General features: G+C 39.5%; 1 protein-coding gene across 2 annotated transcripts in view; it reads left to right on the top strand.

The window, feature by feature from the left end:
• LOC107387781 (disintegrin and metalloproteinase domain-containing protein 12) overlaps positions 1-19,692 on the top strand; it is a 147,362-nt gene that overhangs the window by 9,653 nt on the left and 118,017 nt on the right. For both annotated transcript variants that reach the window (XM_015962959.3, XM_054749266.2), the window contains exon 2: positions 17,849-17,970. In XM_015962959.3, the coding sequence (XP_015818445.3) occupies positions 17,849-17,970 (122 nt within the window). The remainder of the gene's footprint in view (positions 1-17,848; positions 17,971-19,692) is intronic.

Genomic DNA, 19,692 nt, shown 5'->3' with positions numbered 1-19,692 from the left:
TCCCTGGCCAGCCGAGAGAAATAGTCCCTCCAGCCTGTCTTGGGTCTTCCTTTAGGTCTTCTCCCGGTTGGATGTGCCCAGAAAACCTCACCAAGGAGACGTCCAGGAGGCATCCTGACCATGAGAGAGAGGCACTATATAACTGTTTCTTCCTCTTCTTCTATTGAGAACTCCTTTAATGACATGAACTGTTTTAACATTGATGAGTCACACTAGAGGAGAGGAGACATCAGTCCTGCCTCCCTAAAGTCATCCTGACAAGCAAACCTGTCTAAAGCATTTAAGGCATGTTGAGCATAATCTCAGCCCTGTGAGTGCAGGATTGTATTTGTGCACACAGATGAAACATTCTCCCTTTAAAAGCGTTCCCAAACAGCAATTATGTTGTCACTGTCACCTAATTTTATGAACTGAGATGTTGTTATAGTAACCAAGAAACTACGGTGGAGGAGAAGCAGTGCTGACAAAGCCATTCTATTTAAAGTCGTACTTGTGCAGAAATTATTACAGCAAAGATGTTGGAACAAATTGTGTGGACACGGAATATTGCTGCAGTCCTAGCCGTACTGGGACCTATGAGGAGTAACTGCTGATGATCAGTTGGAGGTATCATTATTTTTTGCAAGAAAATGTGAAAACCGTCAGTTGGAGTTGGTACATTTGACAGTTTGGAACTCATTTTTAGTATATGGATGGGTGATGTATAGCATAGGATGCAATTGCAAACAAATTACAATAGTTGGGAAAGGTTATTTTCCCCAAATTAATCCCAAAATGTCTAAACAAGGTCAAATGTGTTCTGAATTTATCTGGATGTCTGATTGCCAACCCCTCTCTATTTTTCTTGCACTTTCAGACATACAAGACCAAGCCAAGAGTTTACTGACACATGAGACAAATCTGATCATTTTAACAGGCGGTTGGTAGTGCAAATTATCTGAATTTGTCAAAATTCCAGCAACATGACAGGAAGTCACTCAAGGCCTTTGAAAACCCTTGCAAACACTTATATACCTTTTTGTTACACCCAGAAAGCTGACCATCTTCTGTCACAGCCCAGTGAGATACTAGTTTTACTGTTGCAGGATTTTGGTCACCTTTCCCATCATCCGTTATGGCTTGTTTTAACGAGGCACAACCCTGATTTGTATCTAAATAACTCCTATAGCTTTAATCTTTTAGTTGTGCATTTTTACCGAGGGACTTTCAAGGAGCTGTAAATGAAATCCGTCCGTGGAAGCACATAACGAGTTCTCATACAGCTCTGCTCCCGAGGCTTCCTGACTGACCTTTGTTGGTATAGAGAGGGATGCAGGCAGGGTTCATGGCAGGCAGCGAGCACAAGCTGAGGGGAAAACGGTGTAATGGTGTCAGCCAGGAGCACAAAGCCACCAGCTTCCCAGACAGCGTTAATCTCCTGCTGAGCCAAGGGGAACTTTATTGCAGCACCATCTATTTCCTATAGAGTAATTATGGTCTCTATAGTGACACAAAAGAGCCATTTACCAGTAGAGGGAGCTCAGCATTAAACTGTTTAATTGCAACCTTAAATATGCTTCTGAAAAATTGTCCTCCAGTAAATATACCCTTGGATATTACTCTTGTTGGGTTTAAAATAACGAGCCCAGTGCATTTTACTTTTACCTGCCGGCTCCTGTGAGTTATCTGAGGCGGTCCTTGTGGTTTTTACATTTTGTTGCCCAACTGCATTGAAATATTTTTATGGAGTTGAGCCACCAGGCATTTTTCATAATTCTCTGCTGCACAGCTGCATCTGACGTTTTATTTTTTTAATCCAAACAAGTGAGTAAAATTACCCATAAATGGAAAAATCCTCATGATTTAGTTTCAGGAACAAATTCCTATCAATCTGAAAGTAAATTAGTCCAAAGATGTTTAAAATAATTATTGGTTTAATGTACATTAACATTTTAAGTTTAGTCAAATCAGCCTGTTGGAGTTATTGTATGTTTGTTTGTTCACATCTATCTATCCACCTATCTGTCCATCCATTTTATCTGTCTATCCATCTGTCTATCATTACTTACTGACCAGGAGACTGATTTATGAAGCATGATTATGCACATGACAGGGTCTGAAAATTGCCTGAAAAGATATTTTCACCGGTACAGCTGGTAAAAAAGTGAATTTGAGTCACTATTTCTGAATTGGATTCCCCCATGCACACAAAACTGTCAATTATTTATTTATTTTTACCAGGGGTTTTCCTGGCTCAAATTGAGGCAGAGGTGGTACCATCCTGACCAGTGGCGGCTCCAGACAATTTTTATTGGGGGGACAATGGGGGTCCTCGTCATTTCAAGGGGGGTCTCAAGAAAACAAAAAATGTGGTGGACAGCTAGTAACTCCATATTACTGCTACTAAACAACAAAAATACTACTACTACTTTGTTTTCAATTAATTAGTCAATTTCAGTGTGCAAATAATATCCTTTAATTGCCATAGCCACACCCATGACAGAAATCATTTTTACAAAATAGTATCTATTCTCATACTCTCACCACTTCTGTCCAGTTTCCCCCTCCTGTCTGTTGCTCTTTTGTCCAGTGTCCTCCTGTCTTCTGCTTTGCTGCTTTTCTCAAGTCTCCTCCTGTCTTCTCTGCTCCTCTTAAAGCTTGGTTCATGCTTGACACGTTCGCGAGGTTCGCATGGCTCCGCGCGGCAAAATTGCATCATTTTAACAACCACACCCCTCCACCGCGCCTCCGCACAGCCCAAACTTTCCGCACCACGCACCTAGGAAATTTTCTAACCACGTGGACGGTCGGACGCGGAAAAACATGGCGGACTGGCAAGAACTAGCATGGCAGAGGTTCGTAAATACAGACATTTGTATGTTTCAGCTCTCAAAGATCACCGTGATCAACATGTTGTTAATAATTCTTGGAGAGAAATAGCTCGCACTGTCGGAAAAGATGAGGACGCTGTTAAAAATGCTAGAATGCCAAGTTGTAAACAACATTAATTTTTACTTCTACTACGGTTTAGTGTTGGATGCATGCTGTAGAGCTCCATGCTGCCCCTTACAGTTTTGAGAGAATATTGGCTCACCGCAGAGACAAGCCACATGAACCATAAACTCTGCAAGTTGTGAAGCGCGTTCCATCCGCGAGCCGCATCACCAAGCGGAAAGTAAATGCGTCATGCATAAACCAAGCTTAAGTCTCCAGTCTCCACTTGTCTTCTCTCCATTCTCCACAGCTGTGATTTACCTCAACATATGAGTTTAAGTACACAAGAATAGGTTAGTATTTATGCTAGGGCTGCACGATATTAGGAAAACCTACGATATTCGATAACAGTGCTTAATATTGCAATATCGATATTACTCACGATAAATGAACAAATACTAAAGTATGCAGTGTTGATGTCGTCTGGCGTGTGACGTCTGTTCTGGGTTCAAAGCAAACAAAAACTAATGCATGAATTCCATTACAACATAACATTTTTATTGCAAAAATATGCAGCTGCACCTGCTACTGTATTAGCAGCAAAACAACAAACTGCATGCATGCAGTTTCTCGGTGACTTTAAAACATCACCACCACCATAAAACTTTTTCTGATGCGCCAAATACAGAAAAACATCCCTTACCAGGGTTTTTTGAATAAATAAATAAAAAATCTGAAAATAAGTTTAAATGTTAAATTAAAGTTAACATCACTTAAATGCAACAGCAAATTCTCTCATTGCTACTGAAGATTTTCTCCACTTATGTGGTTATGATATAAGGCTGTTGCTGCTATTGTAAAGTGAACTGTGCTGGGCCAAACTAGGAGAATATTAAGATTTTCTGAGAGAAAAAGAAAAACAATTGTCTACCTTTCAGAAGAGGAACTGGCAAAAAACTACATGGAAAATATGTGAAAACGTTTGTTTTTAACCCCAAATTGAACAAGTTTACCTAGATCTTAAAAAGCAGCTCAGATGATGAAACTGCAACTATGATTCTGATAACGAGCTAACAAACTGAACTAAGATAACCAGCTAGCAGAGCTTCTGACTGACAGTCTGTGTGCAGCAGCAAATCAACTATCCTGATTAGCAAAGTTATAAAGGAAAAATCACTTTGATGTGTGGGGGAACTTTTCCAGGCCCTCTTTAGCAGGGTGGGACTGGGAGAAGAGTGCTGTAGCCTTTTAGCTGGAAGCTAACCGGAGCCTGGGGCTAACACTAGCGACATGTAGGTGGGTTGGTTCACCAGCACATGTGGGAGTCAGCCCGGTAAAAAGGATTAATGACACTGAGCGGAGTCACATTCACGTTTGAAAGCAGCGCTGAATCCAGAAACATCAGCACAAAGTGCATTCGTTGCTCTGAGCCAGCATGACGAACAAGGGAATGGCACCGCAAACTCTGTTTGGGTGTTGCTTTCCAAAAGGGTCTATGTAGGGGGCGGGCGTATTACGTGAACGGAACCATCTGATTGGCCGCATATCAGAAGGACTACATTTGATTGGTCAAATAATACTTCCGCGTAAAAAACAGAGCTGGTTTACAAAAAGCTGATGAATGACACGGATGGAAATGTTTGAACCAAACATTTATCGCTGTTTTTGCTACGTTTTGCGATGGGCCTATCGCACGTCCTGTTATCGCGATGACGATAATTTTTCGATATATTGTGCAGCCCTAATTTATGCTAACAACAGCAACACAACAGAGCTCTGGGAGTTAACGTCACTTCTCCCGGCATGCAACAGTTCAAATCGAAACGGCACCATCTTGGCAGGCAGAAGACCACAGCTGGGCTATCTATTATTGTCAGAAAACTCAATCAGACGGGAAATATGGTAGATTCCTGTTGTGGCCCAGGATGCCAGAACAGAAGCGGATGACATAAGGGGATGAGCCATCTACAGGATTCTGCAAGATTCGGAACGCCGCAAACGTTGGATCATTGCAATAAAACGCGCTAGTGACCAGGCTAAAATGAAGCTGTGGGATCCCGAGAGTAAAGGTTTTCGCTTATGCAGCGACCACTTCATATCAGGTACTTAAACCAACGTTTCCTCAACAAGTTGTAGTTCTGCACTATCCAGGGAAACAATACTAGGGTGAAAATTTGATTGTGGATGACGATTATGAACTTTGTTTCACTTGTGTTTAAATGAAGGTATAGGTTGGAGAATGCATGTTTAAGACAATTAAAGTTGTACCACAAGGAGGACAAAGTTGTGTTCAAAGATGAACTGCATGAATATATAATGGTGTTGTCCGCATATATGTATATGAGAACTGTCAACAGTGTAAACAATGTTATTAATATAGATTTTGAATAAGGTTGGACCCAGTATCGACCCTTGAGGAATGCCCATAGATAGAGATAGAGTAGCAGATTGGTAACCCTCTGTTCTCATTGTTTGAGTACGGCCTAAGATATAACAACTAAACCATGCCATACATGCCTGAAAAAGTCCTATAGGGAGTCTAAGTCACGCCCATCTAATTCTGCATCATGAGTCCACGGAAGAATGAAAAATTTTCTGCAAGTCAATGGGGCTAAAAATGCCATTTTCCAATTCCGCTTGTTTTGTGCCATGGATTTCACATATGATGTCCATGAATTTTAAAGATGCATTTTGATGCCAAGAAAGCGCTTATTTTCGAATGGGGGGAAATATTATTTTAGGTTTTGTGTGAAAATAAGTCCAGGACTACAAATGCGCTTCACGAAAGTGACTTCATTGAACCAGACATGGAGAAAAGCAGAGGGAAAAATGTCTGTAAGTTCAGCAAACTTAAAATCTTTCCTTCAGGATGAAAGAAACACCATAAATCTAGCCATGTGGTAAGTAGCAGCTATGCTAGGGGAGAACAGATTCTATGGTGATGTCATATATGCAACGTGCGGTAGTCTAATATATAGTAATGCTTATTATGAACGTTTACAAGCTGATAAATCTTAAAGTACGTGACTGGTGTAGTCAAAACACCCATCATTAGTTTTCATTTAAATTGCACTACAACACATGTGCGATCCAGGGTCTAATGCAAAGCGGATTAGAAAATAGCTCTTTTAGCCCCGTTGACTTGCATTCATTTTTTCTTTCTTCCAAGGACCCATGAGCCGACCGGACAGGGAGGAGACTTATGCTCCCTATATGTTTGAGCCTGCTAAGATATTATGGTCTACAGAGTCAAAGGCTTTAGCCACGTCAACAAACACAGCTACACAATATTCCTTATTGTCAATCCCCCCTCCCGGTCACTGAACTAAAAATAAAAATTAAACCTGAATGAAAAAAGTTGCTTTTAAGATGTAATAGTATTTTTACACATAAATGTTCAAATTTCTTATTGATTCATTAATTGTCTAATGCATAACAGCACAATTGTTGTTATCAAGGTAAAAATTGCAACTGGACCTTTCCGATGGACACCGTTCAGCTGGAATTAGCCGACAAACGGGCTGATATTTGACAAGCTTTACAATATACATAATCCTGCCTAGGGCTGGGCGATATGGACCAAAACTTATTTCTCAATATCTTTTAGCGGAATTCTGATATACGATATACATCTCAATATTTTTCTTCCTGTAAAATATGTACAAGTTAACTCACTTCAAGCTGTCTTGAGAAATTATATACTTAAATCAGTAAATTAAATGCATAAAAATGTATAGATTATTGTAAAACTTTAACCTTAGTGCCTAGTCTCTACCAATTTAAGCTTTAGAAACTGGTACAACTGTCTGTTAACACACACACACACACACACACACACACACACACACACACACACACACACACACACACACACACACACACACACACACACACACACACACACACACACACAGTTGTGAGCTAGAGATGTAACAAATGTCCCATAGGCACTTTTTAATTATATATTAATAATTAATGGAAAATTATTTAAATTTCATCTAGAGGTGGCCCATATCGTTTATTTCTTGTCCAGAGAAAGAAAAATCTATATATTAAGCTAAATTTATGATGATGTGATTGCATCTACTGAAGATCACATGGGTCATGCACCATGGAGTTATTAGTTATTAGGGCAAACATGGCTGGATCTAACAGTATTGACTCATATCAGCGATTATACTGTAATGACTCAGAGTCTCTGGTTGCTCTTTTATTATTTTTGGGCTACTGTCGCCGTAACCCATGCCCTACAAACATAACTTTTTCAACAGAATCGCTCGTAATGGAATATTTACTAGCATAGTAAACCAGAGCTGAAAAAAACTTAACCTGAACAACATTTCTCACTCGTTGAGCTCGCCTTCAGAATAAAACGTTAACCCTATAGTTTACTATTCAAACCCTTTCAATACATTTAAGGAAATTTGGCCACTCCGGCTATCCGTAGATGTTTCCCGATTACACAGGGGAGGGAGGGGTTTGGCTCGTCTCTCTGGCTTCGCATGAGCAGGATGGAAAAACAGAACTCCGTTATTGTTAAATGTCCCCAAATAATTAAAAACCAGGATACCAAATGCAAAGTTTAGAGCAGCACATTTACCCAGAGGCTCTCAGATTGAGCAAACTTGTGAGAATATATGTAATAACCGCTTAGAGACGGAGCAACATGTCGCTAGCATAGCGGCTAATCTCAAGCATAGCAGTTTGACCAGTTACATCGATATAAAGATATAAAGCCATCTTTTATCTTGTTTAAAAACTATATCGATATTTTAAAAATATTGATATTTTAAAAATATTGATATATTGATAATGATATATGTTTTCACTTAATGTTTTGCTTAACCCTCTGGAGCTCGCTGGCATTGCAGATTTGCAACATTAAAACCTACCTACCTGGTTACTCCACATACGTATTTCATGAGCATTTTTAAACTCAGAAGTACCCCTGAAGGACTTAGTTGTTCGTCCTTTTATTAAAACTTATTTTGAGCCTGAGAGGGCATTAATGCAGCCATTTTAGATGAAATCTTTAAATAGATCATTGCCATCTTCCATGTTGCCTCCATCTCCCCTTTTTCTAAGTTTAAGAAATGTTTTAGGAAGAATTTTATGCAAAGTTTTAAAAAGGAGACCCCACTAACAAAAGTATTAGACATTAAAGAAATACATGCAACATTTCTTAAAAATGTAATTTGTTGGTGCACTTTTTTTCAATAAGTGAAATATGCTGTATAAACAATCTTGCAGTTTTTCTGCTGTGGCACCACATTGTAATCTTTCACGAGCTAATATTAAGCAATCTAGCCATAAACAAACCCATAATATTAGATCATGAGAAGTGTTTCTCTTTTTCTGACTTTTAGGGGATACAGATTTATTGATCATTTTAAGAAATCATTAGGACAGAAAACAACAATGACCAAATTGTTTATAGACCAACAGTAAACAGAAAAAATGGCACAAAATGCATAGAAGTTCTTTGTCTTTTCTCTCTGAGGTCATTTTTGATAGCATGCCTGCTTGATGGCTCGTTTCATTGCTTAATTCATCATTCTGTTCCCAATCACCATTCGGTTTGAATTAGCATCATTTACTCGCTCTGCATAGGGATAAATTGAGTTCGTGATAGGCCTGTCAATTGACCATGAATACATGAACAATAGCCATAAACATTATCCAAGTTTTCCCCTCACTGAACTGATGTTTAAAGTGTGTTTTGGCTCAGACGTTTTTCTGGATCACATCCCAACTTCAGTCAGTGCTCTGATTAAAGGCTGCAGACACGTACGACTAATACAGAAAAGGTGATTCTTTTATCAGTTCTGCTTTATGAGGAACACTTTTCCATATGAAACCAAGGAGACTCCTTTTATTTTTTATTTTCAAAGATTTCTTTGCTCCTTTTGCCATAGTTCATCTTGAACCTGTCAAAATAAAATGTATTACTTGGTTGTGATTAATCCCACATGTACGTCTGTTTCTTCTAGTTTAGTACTGATCTTTTACCTCAAAGCGTACTTCTACTCTGTTCTGCATTTGACCAATTACTATGCTTTAATGTGTTCTTGGAAAATATGTTTTTATTGTCAAATAAGTTGAAAAGTTTTTGCCTAAAATTTACTGAAGGAAGTATTTAGGATTCAGAATATTGTTGTTTACATTAATTTCCTTACCTTTTTTTTAGGTAAAAGGGTTTCAAAACATCTAATAAGTTCCCATCCAACTACTTTCCAGAGGCTTCACTGCCCCCACAATTTAAGAGCTATAGTATAAGCCCTTTGTTCATTTTGGATGTAATGTAAAATCATAACTTTCATATATATATATATATATATATATATATATATATATATATATATATATATATATATAGAGAGAGAGAGAGAGAGAGAGAGAGAGAGAGAGAGAGAGAGACATTTCTCAAACCGACGTACCATTAAAGCCATACTTTGCAACTTTTTCATCATTTAAAATCATTTTCTTGAGCTAGTATGTTTAAACAACCCTTTACAGGGTTAATGAAAGGCCACCCAGCCTCTATCGCCCCCTGTGGCCAGAATATTCCACTTGCAACTTCAGCCTGGCGGGACTTAGAAAAATGGAGCTTAAATACTTGGTGCTTCAGTCTGGTTCCAGCAAGTTTCCTACATGTTTTAGATCATGAATTCAGCCGATTTGTGAGGAACCGCTCCTGTAGACACTAAGGAAGGCTGGGGAGACATTTCAGCTGTTAGATTAATGTGTTAAAAAAAAGGAAAGCACAGCGAGAAGATAAGTTTTGCTTTCGGTTCTGCAAAAAGACTCCAGGGAGTGCTAAAAGAACCTCCATCTTCCACAAGCAGTGTAAATACAGTGGAGCAGTGTAATAAGTGTATGACATTTTTTTCTGACAAAGTAGAGTCCATACGATCTGCCATTTGTACAAATTCACCCACTCCAGTTCAAATCGAATTCTCAGACTTGGCCAGACAACTCAGTAACTTCACATATACCACACAGAGAGAAGTGGTGGGAATTATGCAATGGATGAATTCCTCAACATGCTCCCTAGATCCTCTCCCACATCTTTAATAAAAAGAAACCTCCCCACCAACTGTCCACTCATCACTACAATAATAAATAATTCATTAAAATCACGCATTGTTCCAGCTGACCTTAAAACTGCTCTCATTTGTCCTCATCTAAAACAATCATCGCTAGACTAAGATGATTTGGTTAACTACAGACCAATTTCAAACTTACCATTTCTTTCAACAATTCTGAAAAAAGTGGTTGCATCTCAGCTTCATGAACATCAACAGAGACATCATGTGTACGAAACCTTCCAATATGGTTTTCACTTTGCACACAGTATAGAGATGGCACTGGTCAGAGTCATTAATTATTTATTTGTGGCTCTGTCTCACTCCTTGTTCTTTTAGACCTTACTGCCGCTTTCGACACCGTGGACCATGATATTCTTCTCCATCAGCTTCAGACCAAAGTTGGACTGAGTGGGACCATTTTCCAGTGGTTCCAGTCATATCTCACTGGGAGAACTGATTATGTGGCTTTGGGGGAGCCACAATCATCACCCCATAACATTGCTTGTGGGGTCCCCCAGGGATCAGTTCTTGGCCCAATTCTCTGCTCCTACTTTGGGATATTTCTAGAAATTTTGGGATATCCTTCCATTCTTACGCTGATGATACACAGCTTTATCTCAAAATTGATTCAGTTTCCTCATCATCTACACTTTCTGCTCTTAGTGCATGAGTGGATACGACAAAGGCATGGATGTCTGAAAAATTTCTCCAGCTAAACAGCAGCAAAACAAAAGAACTACTCATCAGGTCAAATCTTCTAACCTAAAAAATATTACCATATTAGGTAGTAATATAACATTTTCTACATCTATCACTAATCTTGGGGTCAAACTGGACCAACATTTATCACTTGAAAATCATGTCCATCACCTTTCTAAAGTATCATTTTCTATCTTAAAAACATAGCAAGACTTTGCCCGTTTCTTACCCAAGCAGATGCTGAGAAGTTGTTCCATGCCTTTATTTCATCTAGGCTAGACTACTGCAATTCTTTATTCATTGGAATCTCTAGTGGATGCCTACAGAAACTTCAGCACATCCAGAACTGTGCTGCCAGGATTGTAACAAGGGGTCACAAGTATGACCACATCACACCTGTACTAAACTCTCTTCATTGGTTACCAATCCCCTATAGAATTAAATACAAACTAGGTATCCTTACCTATCAGTTTATCCATGGAAATGCTCCTATTGATCTTGAAGAGCTCCTTACTATCCACATCACTTCAAGAAATCTTCGCTTTAGAAATTCTCAATTCCTGCAACAGCCCAGGACAAAACTTCATTCCATGGGAGATCGAGCCTTTCAAGCTGCAGCCCCACGCCTGTGGAACACACTCCCTGAAACATTGAGAGCACCTCAGAGTGTTGAGTGTTTTAAAAAACATCTGAAGACATTTTTATTTACACAAGCTTTTTCAAACTGATTGATATTGTTGTTGTATTACCATGTGTTAACTTAGCATTGTATGGTTTTATGTATCTTTTTTTTAATTAGTTTTCATTGATTGTTTTTAATTTTTCTTTAGATTGTTTCTGATTTCCTACTGTAGCACTTAGAGATTTCATTGAAATGTAAAGTGCGTTACAAATAAAATCTATTAAAAGCAAGCCAAAACGACCTATTTGTCTTTAAAGGTAGTTTTGTAATTTGATACAGATATCTAACTTCTGAGCATATTTGATTTCCTGACACTCATTTATGGCCTGTTCCAAAAAAGAACATTCAAATTATTTGTACTTGAATGCTTTAATTTGCTGTTTAAAAAGATATACATGAAAAAAGTGATTCATTTTCACATTGTCGAGTCTGGATAGTGTCCACATGAGGTTTTGTACCATGCAGAGAATTTTCCTTGTCCGCCTCCTTCATCCTGTCAAGGATTCTTTGAAATCTAATATTGAATTGCTGTCTAGGTGACTTTGAAATATGTCCTTGAGTGCGTTTGCAATGCCAGTCATCAGGATGGGAGTGAATATTGTTTGGAATGGTCTTTATTGATGTGCGTCGCCCATCTTACAGAGGTGCCACGTTCAAGTGGCGGGCACGACCTCGTCAAGTTTGCAGATGAAAAGAACAGAATGTCATTTGTGTCGCAAACAAAAAGATTACAACAAGTATATCATTATGGGGATTCTTGTCGATGTGAGAGTTGTGGTTGGCTGCAGGAAAACAGCACTGGAGCTCAATAATGCTAAAGCAGTTGTTCTTTGGTTCCACTAGATGACACTAGGAGAAATAAGGCTCGTTATTCCTTTTCATTCAAGGAATGTTGCAAGATGGGACTCTATCTATTTTTCCTTGAAATATGAGTTATTGAGGCTACATGAGGCTGTCGGCCAAATTCTGTAAAGCGGACAGATTTTAAGTCATTTTTATGTATACTAACAATATTTCGCTTATTGTTGGCCCTGAGCCATCATTCTGTGAGTTAGGCGAGGTTCACTGAGAAACATACAGCATAATACTTGTTCTTTGTCAATTATGACAGGTCACTCTGAGTTTCAGATGCAGGCTGAGTGTGAAAAGAGTCTTCCACTTCTACTTCCTGTGTCAGCTGCTTGAAGAAAATATGATCAATGAGGTCACCAAGAAAAATTAGGATCATTATTGCGTCATTTTCATGACCTTTCTTCACAGGAAATGCTAGCTGTTACCATACACTTGCATTGTTTATGCTAAGCTAAAGTAAATGGACTATTGCCAGATTAGGAGAATGACTGGTTACAAAATGCTTTTTCCCTCTGGTGCAACACTCTAAGAAAATGGCGACAGACTAAATTTCACTTAGGGGTGGAAAATCCCTTTAAAAATAACATCAGCTACTTTTGATTTTCTCCTTTAAGCAGTGGTAGTTTACCCAGTGAGACGACGCTATGTGTATTTTACCTTTAGATCGACTCAATGCAGTGATTCCTAAACCTTTTCTCTGAGTTGGACCAATAGGAGGATCTTTTGAGACATCAATGTTTATGTTTCCTGCATTGCGTCATGGAATTGTATTGCAAGAAACAGCATATTTTGCCTATAATTCAATAGTTTAGCATGTTTGGAGGAAGATTTAGAGAAACAGATGGATCATTCTTGTTGTGTGGTTGATTGTTTGGCCTGGGGGAGGCTTGATAAAAGTTTTAGAGGAGTGTCCTTCGTATTGTGTATTTTTAAATCCATGGAGTTATGTTGTTTTTCGTGCTGATTCAGGTGTCTCTACCCGCGATCAATATAATAACACATAAAGAAATAAATAAGGACACTGATTCATGAAGACTTACCCGGTTTTGCATTAGCAGTGAGGATTTATCAGGTTTCTTTGGCCATCACCCACAGGTGATGAGAATGATGCTGTGGCTCTGCTCGTTGGGTTTGACTCCTGCTGTTAGCACGATCACGGCTTTCTGTTTTGCAGAAGACATCGGTCCAACTTTCCTTGAAATGAAATAATTGCAGGCCTCCAGAGTTTTGAAAGGGACCCGAGCTTTCTGTTAAATAGGAATAGATGTCTCCCCGGCAGATTTGTGGAAAAAACACCGGCTAATCAGACCAACGTTTTCCATCACCCCAGAGCTCATACAGGCTTTTAATAACTTTAACCTCCTTTAGCCATACATCTACATATACAAACACTGGCTTCTTGCACTAGAATATTTTATTCCCTTCAACTCAAACTTTTTTTTTAAATTATTTAGAAACATTTGATATTGAATTGAAGTAAAAACGATCTTTTATTTCTGTTTTTCTAGGAAACCTGTCAAAATTATATTTAATTTCATTTTACATCACACCAAATACAAATTTGGGTCTCAGGAGGTTAATTTTGTTTTCAATACAGATTTTAAGCTTCACTCTAAACCCCCCTTCTGCCTTTAGATTATAAAGTGTTCATATATCGGAGGTTTCCCCTGCAAACATGGTTGAAAGTGTATGTCGCGCATGGATAGCAGGCCATAATGTGTTTTTGCCACACAGCCACTCGCACATGCGCTTAAAAATGAAAAATAAATAAATTATATATATATATATATATATATATATATATATATATATGTATGTATGTATGTATGTATCAACAAAGAGCCTCCTGTTACATAGAGCTAAAACAACAATCCTTTTTTACAACCTTAGTTTCCATTTTTCAGCTTTTCAACTTCTGCTCATGACGGTTAACTGTGTTTTTAGTAAAACTTTCTCTAATAGTTGAAACTGAAATACCACTTTAAGGGCCCTGAGCGCCACCAGCGGACCCACAGTCTTCATGTTGGTCACAAACGTAGAGATTGGGACCTGGCCTTATTGTCACATTTAGTCAGGGTTAAAAGCATATAAATCTCCATCAGTAGTTGGGTGAAAGCTTTATTGCCCTCGCTCCAGTGAGCCAGTTGTGTATTAGCATAAAATAAAGCAATGGCTTTACATAGAAAGTAGATAATAGATGTGATTTGTTTCCCCAACGATGCCCTGAAGTAAAAGCTCGGCTGTTGTGTTTCAGTCAGAGCCGTGTGACGTTACTTTTACCTATGAGTAAATACAGACACACAGTCCTCCTGCCCTTTACTGACTTTATTGAGGCCATATAAATTACACAAACTCACCTTGTACAGTGGAGCATAAAGGGAGGTGATTATGGCCAGAAGTCTGCTTTATTAAGACCTCTGCTTCCACTCTCCTTTATTGAACATATAAATAAAACTACAGGTCTTATTGCCACTTTTATCGCTCCCTTATTGCCCTTGCTTGTAACATTTTAGCTAACAAAAGCCGCTTTACACACTACATGTTACTCCTCATCATGGCGCGCTCCAACTTTACCAACAGTCAACAGTGTGGAAAAGAAATTTCCTCTAATATTCCATTTACGAGGAATTAAAGCGCACAGTGCAACAAAATGGTTATTTACTCACAGGCTTTGAAGTTGAGGACCCAAGTGCTTCACAGTTGTGAAACTCATCAGTGAAGTTTATTGAAAATAAGTCTATTGGCCATCCATGTGTGTGTGTGTGTGTGTGTGTGTGTGTGTGTGTGTGTGTGTGTCTTCTAGCCTCATAAATCAGCTCCACCATAACGTGGACCTGGCCTCTTCTCTGTCACAAACCTCTGTGGGGTTTCCCACGCTGTGCTTTTTGTCTTTTCTCATAACTTCCTTTAGCTCAGCATAGCCACCTCCCTCACATGTTGTTTTCTGGGACTAATGAGGCGAGAATGGCGCTCTCGTTGCTGTGTGTATGCGACACCGGCCGGTCCTCACTGGAGCCTGCTTCTCGTCGTCATCGGGCCGGAGGACTGCTGAGCTGGTCACCTCTTGCTCCGCGGCTATCAGCTGAAGTGGCTCCGTGACAAACTCCAGAGTGTTGGTTTCCTCAAGAGGATAAGCAGAGCAAACTCAGCTGGGGATCATTGTGCCTGACCGGGGTTAATAATGCTGGATTATAGCAAACTCAGCAGTTTAGCTGGGTGAGTCACGTACAAGAAGAAACAAGCAATGTGAGCCTCAAGGAACCTTGAATCTGCTAGTAATAATAATCTATGACAAGCGTTTTCCCTTGGGTGGATTTTATGTTTATTTGCTTTGAAACATGATTTAAAATCAAGATGGAGAAGAGTTACGAGTTCAAAACGTGGCAAAAATTAAGCTTTGATAATAACTTCTCACAAATCAGCTGACTTCAAACCTCAAACTAAATTTGCCTCCCTGCTGTTTGGAAACGCTTAGTGGATCATCGCTGGGGGGTAAAAACAAGGAACAAACATTTGATTTAGGATGTTTGTAGTGAAACAAATGGTGCTAACAACCCCTGCTGTCCTAGAGAGACACCACTGCAACAAAATAACTCCCCGCTGCAGGAAGCTGATTAGTCCTGAAACCCTGTTTGCGACGTCCTGCCTCCAGAGGCTCACCACTGTGTTCTGACACCGTCTGCTCATGATTTGTACAATTTAGAGAGCTTCTTCTTCGGTTAAAAGTTTGTTTTGGGTCGAGACTGTTTCCAGCTTTATCTTGTAGAAGCCTGGGTATGTCAGCAATAAATGTAAGGGGTGAATGTACTTTTAAGTGAGTGCCAATCCAGCAGGGTATAACATGATCTTTGGGTTATATCAGGGGTGGGGAACCCTGGTCTTCGAGGACCAGTATCCTGCATGTCTTTGCTTCAACACTTCTGACACAGTGGTTGATTCACCTGTTCTGCAGCTCTGCTAAAGCCCATTAATCACCTGCTGATTGAAATCAGGTGTGATGATGCAGGGTTGAAACTAAAATATACTGGATAGCTGCCCTCGATGGACCAGGGTTCCCCACCGCTGGGTTATAGACTCATTTTTGGGAGTCTAGTTATTTCTTATTGGTCAGTCTTGCCTTTTGTGTTGATTTTATTTTGTTTTCCTCAGTGTGTTGTCCTAATATCATCCTACTCAGCAACCAAACACATGGCAACAGCTCAATGCATTTGGGCAGCCAAATACATGGAATTTTAGGTCAAATTCAAATTATGCCTCATGAGAATGAAAGGGGATTCAAAGTGATGTTGTGTAGTTTTTACCATTATTCTCTGGAAATATCCATCAAATTTGTTGAAAATGAATTAAATGATGTCCAGTTGTTGAAAAGTATTGGCCGCTTCGTAACGTATAACCATTAAAATCTAGTCTAAAATACAAGGGAGGGGCTGTAAGGGTGTTTCTAAATGCCAAGGTACCTTGCCTTGATGTGTTGGCCCCGCCCCGACTGCCTTGGAGATACGTCATCAGGAACCGCCAATACGTGTTCCAATGTTCATGTTCCACCGAGGCGTCTGTTCTCCGTTTGTTAGCCATTTAGCTAGCTGAGCGAGTATACACTGGAGGTGTCTTGTAGTCTAGCCTTGGGCAAAAATTACCCAGAATACACAGCAGTATTTTTAAAAGGACGGCGGTTCAGAAGCCGGCAGCTACTTCGGGGTCAAATTTCAAGTTTAAATGTAAGTCAACTAATTGTAGCAATCGGGCTGATATCTGAAAAGCAGACCTTTTGAAATAGCATAGTAAGTGTGTTAACAAAGGTTGCATTGCACTCCTGTTGAATGATAGTTTCTCTGTCAAACTATTACAAAGCTTGTTGTCTGAATGGAATCCAGCTTTTAGTTTTTACACCAGTATTTTCCTCATTTTGCCTTCATGTGCATGACTCTTCATATTGTCCGATACGAAGTCAAGAAATGCAGAAATAACTGACAAAAAATGAAAAGAAATAACTAAAACCACAGTTAACACCCTGTTAGGACAATAAGAGAGAAGAATGATTATCGCCCTACAGATGTGTTTATTCCCGGTGAAACATCCTGGAAACAACCTCAGGATTAGAGTTTACAACAGCATCAGACTATCCCTCAGTTGTGTGGAGATCTATGCATCCGGAGTGGTGATCACTTGCTTTGACACAACAGTTCCCACCGCTTGATGCTTCAGGTTGTTGTTTAGTAGAGTTGTAAACATGTCTCTATGGCTGAGAAGACAGGCACCATTATACTGATAGCCTCTTAAAAGGCGGTGGACACATGCCCAGAGTGTTGGAGTGGATAATTGTCAGGCAAGACACACGAAATACTTTCAGAGAGCCTTGTTTGTGGGTTGTGAATTATTAAAGCCGTGACATATACAAACACTGTAATTCTGTTTTAAGTGACACATGGAAGCAGCGTAACTGTCAGGTTGTGTTCTGATGTTATTAATGAACACAGAGCGTGGGATTAATAGCAGGGATGACATTTTATCTGTGTTATTTGGAAAATAAGGTGTGCTTCTACTGTAGGTTTCTGTTTGCGGATGTTGAAGAAATGAGGAGCATCACCACGTGGTTTTGTGTTTTCCTTCACAGGGAATCCTCTGAGTACACTTCATCAACACGGAGCAACAGAAAAGCAGAAAAGCTACGAGACGACGGTGCCTCTTCATCTTGTTGGAGAAGATTGGAAGCCAGTCAGCCAATTCAAACCGCAGGTGAATGTACGGAGCTAAACAAATATGTTTGCCTCTCTGGTTTGTAGGACTTGACGTGTCTCTGCGTTGTTTGGTCTTCTTACAAAAGATCAAATTCACAAAAAGCAGGATAAACGTTTGAAATCTACAGAAAACTTCATTGATTTTCAAATAAATAAAACCTATTTTTACTGAAAATACTGCAAAAAAAAAAGCATCTGTGGACTGGCAAAACAGGTGGAAAAATGTTTTTGTTTTGTAAAAGGAGTGCTTGCTGAAACATACTTCAGGCTTGTTTCCATTGTTAGAACTTCAGGGTAATTTCTGGAAGCAGGAAATTGACCGGGAGATACGATGGCTCGGTCCTCTTAGCTGTTGTGTCTCCGTACAAATTCAGCCCTTCCAGAATTTTTATAAGACATCAGCATATCGCAAATGTCTCAGCTGTAAGTGATGTTACCGATCAGCACCAAACAGCATCCATAGGCATTAATAAAATGATAAGTTGTATTGTGTCAAAGGACGGCATAATTTAATCCATTGGAAGAACCAGGAGAGCTGCTGTGGGATGTAAAATGTGGCGTTCAATGACCAGGAGAACTGTCGTGTGAGAAAACGGAATAGTAATGTCTAAACAAAGACAGAGAAATGGTGACAGAACATCTTTGGCTATAAATTAGCTTTTGATTAGCTTTTAGGAATTCTAATATTCTAACAAAGCAGAAGAAGAGAAAGGATTTACAGGAAATGGCCTTGTCAGATTGTTGTTTAGAGACTCGTTAAGAGCTGATAAAACTCAATGTGATTATTCCCCCATTCCAGCTTACTGGAAACACACAAAGTCAAACTAGGAATGCTTCCAAAGTAATTCTAACAACTGTACTAGTTCCAATGAAAAAATGTCTTCAGAAGTTCATTTAGCCCTTTCTCATGTTTTGCATGACATTTCTTTGTAGCTGGAAAAGGCTGCACTGCTAATGGCATGCTGCATCTTAAAGTCAACATTTTTATCAAATCATTACCAAAGTAACACTGAGATTATGTGCCTTGCAAAGAATAAAAGCCCTTTACTGCATGTAGTGTTTCTAGTTTAAAAGCATTTTCAATAATGGTTCTAAAACAGATTTATGCATCATAGGTCATGATTGTGTAAGAGGAATGCTTCAGCACCTGAACCGTCTGCAGGTGGTTCAGAATGCCTGTGCTCGGCTTCTGACCAAGTCCTCCAAACACACCCACATAGCCCCGCTTCTCCTCCAGCTTCACTGGCTGCCAGTCAACTTCAGGGTTCATTTCAAGATCCTGGTTCTGGTCTATAGGGCCTTACATGAACAAGCACCATCTTACATTGGTGATCTTCTTAGTCCCTACACCCCCATTAGGTCCCTGAGGTCCAGTGATCAAAGCCTACTGGTTGTGCAACACCAGGCTAAAGACCAAAGGTGACAGACCATTTGCTGCTGTGGCCCCCAGACTCTGGACCTCTCTCCCCCTGAGACTGAGATCAGTGGACTCAGTGGTCTCCTTTAAAAAGCAGCTGAAGACTCACTTGTTCAGGCTGGCTTTTGTATGACCTTCTTCACCCTCTGCTCTCCCTACCTATTCCACCTTCCTCAGGATCCACTGATTTCCCTCTTTCCTATTTACTCTCGCTCTTTCTTTACATTTTTAATCACTATTGTCTATTTTTTGCTCATTTTAAATATATTTTTAACCATTTTCTAAATTCTTTTTTAAATTTTT

The sequence above is a fragment of the Nothobranchius furzeri genome, chromosome 16 (genome assembly GCF_043380555.1).
Source record: "Nothobranchius furzeri strain GRZ-AD chromosome 16, NfurGRZ-RIMD1, whole genome shotgun sequence".
NCBI classification, from domain to species: domain Eukaryota; kingdom Metazoa; phylum Chordata; class Actinopteri; order Cyprinodontiformes; family Nothobranchiidae; genus Nothobranchius; species Nothobranchius furzeri.
The sequence above is the reverse complement of the archived record's forward strand: the minus strand, read 5'-3'. Positions and strand labels throughout refer to the sequence as shown.